The sequence below is a fragment of the Corvus brachyrhynchos genome, unplaced genomic scaffold (genome assembly GCF_000691975.1).
Source record: "Corvus brachyrhynchos isolate BGI_N302 unplaced genomic scaffold, ASM69197v1 scaffold11, whole genome shotgun sequence".
Lineage (NCBI taxonomy): Eukaryota > Metazoa > Chordata > Aves > Passeriformes > Corvidae > Corvus > Corvus brachyrhynchos.
This window is the reverse complement of record NW_008236965.1, coordinates 2,097,364-2,104,863: the sequence shown is the minus strand read 5'-3', so window position 1 is coordinate 2,104,863 and position 7,500 is coordinate 2,097,364. Positions and strand designations below refer to the sequence as shown.

Below are 7,500 nucleotides of genomic sequence, written 5' to 3'. Positions count from 1 at the left end.
AGAAAATACAGTACCTGAATTTTAATTGCATACAGTCAGAAGCACATATTCTTTATTTCTATTAAAATAACTGTATTTTTAATTTTTATATTTGTACTGATAGTGTCTTTTGTATGTTCTGCATGTGTATAAATATATCTCATTATGTATAGCCATGTATACCTTCTGCAGCAGTGGTCATCTTAAAAGATTACTGATTGCCGCTGAACTTGGATGTTACTAAAACAATGATGGGGTGATAATGGATATAGAACTACTTCAGAACATGACTGAGTACTGAAAGGCAATTTCAGTCAGTTTGTATAACTTAGTTTTCAGAAGGCCTTAGGTGTGTTATTGATTAAATTCTCATTTAGGAAGAAAGTAGGAGCTCTTATATGCATCTCTAAGTTGGATGGTGTGGTAACTCAAAGGTATCGACTGGCTGTGTGATACACGACGGTCACAGTTGTCTTTTACTCAGAGGAGCACAGAGTGATGCTGGTTGTCATTCTTACTCTGCTGTGTGGCAGCGTAAATAGTCCCCTTTCTAACCAACCTGGTGGGAAAAGTCAATATCCCATCAGCAAAGGAGGTAAACACATCAGGAGCTGTGTCCTCTCTCATCTTCCCCTGCTCTGTATTACTACAGTTCTTTAAATCTCTTCTCCCCAGTCATCAGATGCACTTGTGTCATTCAAATGCATGGTGCTGCAGACACAGCCCTGCCTGCCTCTCCTCCCGGAGCTCCCGGCTCCCATTCTCTTATAATTGAAACTTAAAATTGGCCTCATTACTTCAACGAGGCCCCTCATATTACTCCTTTTTTTTCAGTGCACCCTTTCCTGCCTGCCTCTACGAGGGTAATTGCATCTAAGAAATGTTTGAAGCATACTGTCAGAAAGGTTATTGCGTATAATTTGAGTTTAGATTTAATGTTGGGGGGAGCTGGGAGCTTTGTTAGTGGGATGGCTGAAGCCCTGAAGCCTGAATTGGAGCTGTACATGGGCCTGTATGTATGTTCTCTACTTTCAGCCCTGGTTTGCTGTTTGCCTTGATGTTCTAATGATTAATGTGCCTTCCTGCGCTGTTCACATGTTCCAGCTGTTTGCATTGATGTATTTTACCTTGGTCCCTCCTGAGCTCCAGGAAGCTTTAAACTATTTTGGCCTAGTTTGGAGGTACAAGGATGGTATTTTCCACAGTTCCTTGGTGTAAAGAGCATGGTTTGGTTAACATGAGCAGTTGCATGTGAACCCACTTACTGTATCATTAATCTTACAAATACATAAACAAGTTAGAGTTCAATTTGTGGCAAAATGGGATTGGTGTTTTTATGGATGTGGTTAAGACAATTTTCAAGTTTTGTTTAATTTAACCCTATAGTTAAATATTTTCAGGATCGTTAAATGTGTTTATGCCATAGTGACTTCAGCCTGTTAATGAACAGATGCACATAAGCAACTTTTTTATTGTATTTGAGGTGTAGTTTAAGGAAAATTCAATTCTGCTAATAGACTTTAAGTCATTACTGTCTGAGTAACAGTAAAAATGTGGTACCTTCAACGAGGCATCTTCCTCTGTTTGCTTACTGCCCAGACACAAAACTGAATATGACAGCACAATACATAACTTTTTCACAATGATGCATGAAAGATGCTTATCAAAGTGCTTTTAATCAGTGTATTCAGTTACTCAGTCTGGCATCATTAATTTTAATTTTAGTTTAATTTTTAAAGAGTTGATAGCTACATGCAAAGCAGTTGAGTTCAGTGGAACTTCGTGAATAACATGGAAAACCTAAGCAGGTGGCAATTGCTCAGTAAGACATTGCTGTTTGTAATTGTATCCAGCGACAATCTGCTGAGCTCATACTAAAACATCTGAGGCTCTGCAGAAATATTTGTAAATCCTCAGGGAGGAGAAATTCACGAACCTCAAAATTGTAATAGTTTTTTCTGGCACTGTGCCTCCCATCCCTGCCATCTCCTCATGTAGCAGTCCTTGACTTGGCTGCTGCGATGAAGCTGTGTCTGGTGGGACACCTTCATCTCAGTCACATCACAGAGGTGAGTAGTCACAAAAATGAGTCATTTCATCCCTTACATGGAGAGACTCAAAAAACCCAGTGTGTCCCTCTCCCCCAAAACCTTTTCTTAAATAAACTTGGTTGTTTTTAGAGACAACTGTTTTTTCATCTTAACTTGTGCTGCATAGTAAAAGCTGTTTGAGAGGGGATGGAGGCTTCTCTGTTAAGTGTTTCAAGACAAGGAGGGCCAAGAAGGTGTCAGGGAGAAATGAGGCAACAGCTTTCAGGCAAAGCTATTGAGAATAGAATGATGGTGTTGGTTGCTCACAAGACACAGGCTTTACCCTGCTCCTCAATGGCTTGAGATCTTGACCTGTAAGTACCTGCTCTGGGCTCTCCTAGTTCTACTGGAGTCCCTCCAGTTTAAAAGCAGGGAAGCTGCCTGGGAGGACACCTTGTTTTGCAATGTATGTGCTATCCAGTGTTCCAAGGTGTAACTGCAGGAACAGGCTTCTGGGTAGGAGCTGGTGTTCATAGAATGTGGAGTTGGTTGGAAAGTAGGACCACAACTGTACCAGATCTGCATCCACTTGGCATTGCTGTATAATAGAATAGTGGAATATTTTGCTCTGTTATTCTTTGTCCACAGCTTTTGTAAAGGAAAAGCTGGACAATGACCCAAACAAAATCCCTTGGGATTTTTTTTTTTATAATGGCATAAAACTTGACAAAAAAAAAAAAAAAACACAGCAGAAATAAAACAGTTTGGTCTTTGCTGCTGAAATATGTGCAGACTCATGCACATGCACATGACCTTGCAGACACATAAAGGTACAGGTGAGTAAATGTCTTGTCCTCCAGACATCTCTTGATCAAGCATTTGGGAGCCTGTTCATTCATGTGTCCGGTGAACCTGCCATCTCCTGGTTGAGAGACCAGGCATCTTCTCTCCATTTTAGGGTAAAGTAGCAGGGAATTCCCCTTGTTTGTGCTACTTCCCTTTTCCTTCTAATGCTGAGAATCGCGATTCCCATCCTGCAGATAAGGTGCACGTGAGAGCACACAAGGCTGGTGATAAGTCTGTCCCAGATTGTACCAGTGTCAGTATTAACAGCAGGGACAAGGGACATGTAGTGAATGTGAATTGTGGTCTCCTTCACTGCTGAAGCCACTGTGGGGCAGAATCTCTCCCTGCTTCCAACCCCTGGGGACTCTGGATAGTTCTCACTCTAAGTTAAGGCACCTGCCCATTTTAAATGAGATCCTTTCAGAGCCAGCCCAGCTATTGCTTACTTTCTCTGCTGTGACTCAGTGAACCCCCATTTCACCCAGTTAGATGACAAAATAGCACCAGGGGTGGTTCTTGCCAGTTTTGCCCCTGCACCCACACTGGTGGGGCTGAGGGAGCTTCAGCCTTGGCTCCATGGCCAAGGCTCACCATGGCCCCTCACCAGCTCATGCAGGAAAAGCAGGGAATGCAGCAGAACTTGGGAGAGCTTGCCACAAATTTGTTTTTTGCTAACTATGACATTCACCTCATTTTGAAATATCATGATTCACAGCCTAATGAATGCAAAAATCCTGTCTTTTTGTGGTCATTTAATCCCTCTCTGTTTTTTGGTTTTTCCCCTTTGTTCTTCTAGAGTATTTGAAGAAGAAGCCACTCAGGCCAGAAGTCTCTGAGGCCTACAAAAGACTGAAGAGCACCGTAGACAAATGCCTGTCCATGAGTAGCTACTCAGAAGTGAACCTTGGCAAACTCTTCACCATCAGTATAGGAAGATCTGTGGGAGAGTCCAATAATGAAAGACAGTGATTGATTAAAAATGGAGGGAGCCTAGTCCCTTGTTTATCAGTAATGATCTCTTCAGCAATACTCTATTTCAGTATGTACAATGATGTTTTAATAATCTTGTCTCTTTGGAGGAGGAAAAATGGGAGATAAAACAGGATGTATGATTCTCGTGGACATGAAGTATTCAAGGTGTTTTTATCCTCCTTTCTTTTCTTCATTGAGAAACCAGGGTTATTAAAATACGGAGTAGTTGATTTTTGCAATATATTTTGTTGTGTATTTAGACCTATGAGGGAAAAAGGGGTGGGGGAATTGCTGCTTTAATTGGATAATTCCCAGTGAGAGTTGCTGGAATGTAAGTGATCCTAGACTTTGCTCCAGGGTATTTACTAGAGGTGCTCTCAGGAAGCGAGGTTAGTAGAGGTCTCAGTAGGAGCACTAATGTTTTGCCTTTTCACAGTTTATCTTCTTCCTGATCATAAACATACCAATTAAAAACAATACTAAACCTAAATGCATTTAAATGTCCTATTACCTTCTGAACAGAGGTAGGGATGCTTTACTTTGAAATTCATTAGAGACTGAAACCTGGAGGTGCTAAAAATAGGGACTATCTTTTTATTAGGAGTCTTTCCAAGCATCTTTAAGCATAGTATTTTGCCACGTTGAAAATTTCTGTGTGGATGTAAAGACAATGCACATGAACAAAACCCTTTTCACACAGAGGATACAAATCTGTTTCATTTCTTTCCATGAAAATTATTTGAAAGTAAGCAATCGATAGGGAGAAATATTTTTGGGATGACATTGTAACCAATAACGGGAATGGAAAGCAGCAAATCATAGTTACTGTTCTGTAATAATTACTGTGTTGGAGGTTTTAGTTTTTACAAACAAATTGTATTTTTCATTTACTTCTGATAAAACGACAAGCAGATATGACAAGAGAAGAAATTTGGGTACATGCTTTTGTACACAAAATATTGTTTTACTCATGTTCACCGTTAAGTTTGCAATGTGATATATTAATGTATGGTTATAAAAATTTGCTTTTAAACAGTATAAAATGTAAAGTTTTTTTCACACTTGAAGGAAAAAAATAAAGTTTTCTAGTAAAAGAGAATTTGATTCTATGATCTGATGGTTGAAAATAGTCCATGCTAGGTCATATTACTGTGGACTTTTCCTGGTCTTACAGAATTGCTTGTGTGTCTGTTTTTAAGATGAGCAACCATTAACAAAGGGAGCTTGAAGAAAAAGTAAGAGCATCAGCATGAACATGTTGGGCACTGTAAGGAAACGTGGCTGTTTGTGTTAAGAGTATTTTAGGATACTCATTTGTCCCTAAAGTGGCATTTGGAAGAGGCTGTCTGTCAGTATGGGTAGTGTCTCTTTGAATATGCCTGATACACAGTCATCTTCCTAGCAACTTTTGGAGCTAAATCCTTTCATTTCTACTCACATGGAATCACTGCAGTGAGAAATGGAACCTACTCAGTCTCTGGTATCATGCAGGTGTTGTCCCACCCTGGTGAGCTATCAATCCTTCCCAATGTGTTTAGTTGGGTTAATACTGTAAAACAGACTTTATTTGGAGTCTCCTCTTGGAAAGATGTTGCTGCCAAGATGACATACTGAAGTTACAGAACTTCAAGAGATCCTGGTTTCTTGTAAATTCACACAGGGATTTTTAGATTTTTTTGTGTGTGGCCCAATTAGGATTATGAAGATATTACTGATATTAACTGGGTAGAATGCCTTAGGAAAGTGAAAAAGTGTGACCTTCTCCTCCAAACATTAGGTATACAAATAAAATGGATAGATATGGCATAACCTGACCCTGTGGCACTTGTATGTATCTGTATAATTACAGCTGAAGAGCCTGTTAATTTGCAAGTTTAGGGATGTTTAGATTAAATGAGAGTGTTGTGGAATGACTGTGTAGGGTGCAGCAGCACAGAGTGGCCCTGCGAGGGGCTGTTCCCCCACACACCGAGGTGGAGGAGCTGTGAGTGGCAGATCCCCAGAGCCCCCACCACCCCAGCCAGCCACAGTCCAGGGCGGTAGGGGATGGGAAATGAGGGCTTTTACCCCGAATGGAGGCTTTTTTTGATTCCTCTCAGCAAAGCTGGTCAGATCAGAGCTGAAGTCTTGGCAAGGAGTAAACCGGATTTTTTTTTCCCCTCCCCTCTCCCTCTCTAATCAGCTCTGGGCATCGTGCCTCGTCTTGGCCCCGCAGAAAGGCTGGGAAACGCAAAATCATCTTTATAGCATTTAATATTAAATGGAGCTGGTAAATGCTGCGCTGTAAATAATTTGGGAAACACTGAAGTTTGGAGGTTTGCGTTCTGAGGCTGGTCTGGCCTGAATCGCCTTCCCTTCCTTTCCCTCCTCGTATCCCCCTCCCCCACCCCGTGCTGTTAAAATTAAGGTTTGTGTTTATTTGTATTTATTTGCAGTTGGGGAAGAGGAGTGTTGATGTGTGGAACCGGTGGCCAGGTTTCGCTGATGACATATGCGATATGAAAAACAATTCCCATCCACAAACACGGTTACTGCTGTGCCAAAATCCCTCTTTTCGCCGCCAAAGGCAGTTTTCTAAGGCCGAAGCGGAGCACATCTTCCCCTTCGAATCCATCCCCGTCTTCTGCAGAGCACCTTAAATGTGCCTTAATTGAATAGTTCTCCCGCACCCTCCTTATAGCAGTTTAATAGATTAACTCATCTGTGCCAGCTTCAAATTTCAGATTAAAATTCCTTCATCCCGAAGGCAGCATTATCAGGTTGTTGGAGGCTGTTTTCAAACCTTGGTTTTGAATAGCAGCGGCTCTGCATTAATTTAACCACTAAGCTAATAAGTAGGTTTCGTTTTGTTATGCTAAGCTTTATTGCTTTTCTTTTGATCAGAATGGTGTTGTTGAGCAAAGCAGCAGACAAGGCATTCTTTGATGAGGGAATTAGCGCTCTATTCTTCCTCTATTATTCATAGCACAGTGGAATATGTAAGTACCTGAGGGTGTCAAAGGAGAGCAGGCTCTATTGCAAAGTGTTCGCCTTGTTTCTCTCAATAGCTGACTATGAGATGATAAACCGCTTAATACACTGCACTAATTGGATGAGAGCAAAAAGAGATGGGAATTAAGGCACGGCGAAAGGAGAAAGTGCTACCAGCCTTCATTCACTCTTTCACCAGTTTAACAGCACCAAAGGAGGCACAAGCTTTCTATAAGCAGACTAGGGGTTTTGTGCGGAGATAAAATGAACCTGTTAGTGGATTCAGGTAATACACTAATTATTGCACAGTATAAATACCACTACTGGTTTTATAACACGGAGGTAAACTTCTTTTGAGAAGGTTATAGGATTGCTTGGCAGCAGTATAGATCCTAATAAGGGACCAGAGTAATAACCCCCTGGATTAACAAAATTGCTGCTTGCAGAAGTATGATTCTGGCTTTTACGAAGATTTCAGCAGAATGAATAAAAATGACTGAATGACATTTCTTAATGCCTAATGGCTTGATAATGATTCCCTTTTCTTTAAGGCAAAAATGTATATTTCAGGCTGCACTGTTAATAACGTCCAGGGAACAAGCCTTATTTTTCCGATAAATTTTTTTTCGCGCCTATGGTGGGTTTTTAGAACTCAAAAATACGGCTGGGGGCGGGCGGGGTTGTGGGTGTGGGATGTGAAATG

General features: G+C 41.0%; 1 protein-coding gene across 4 annotated transcripts in view; it reads left to right on the top strand.

Annotated features, from left to right (window-relative positions):
- The window catches only part of POLA1 (DNA polymerase alpha 1, catalytic subunit), a 203,569-nt gene extending 196,110 nt beyond the window's left edge, over nucleotides 1–7,459 (top strand). For all 4 annotated transcript variants that reach the window (XM_017728405.1, XM_008629227.2, XM_017728404.1 and 1 more), the window contains one exon: nucleotides 3,652–7,459. In XM_017728405.1, coding sequence (XP_017583894.1) covers nucleotides 3,652–3,824 — 173 coding nt within the window. In that variant the 3' untranslated portion in view covers nucleotides 3,825–7,459. The remainder of the gene's footprint in view (nucleotides 1–3,651) is intronic.
- Nucleotides 7,460–7,500: the final 41 nt, after the last annotated feature.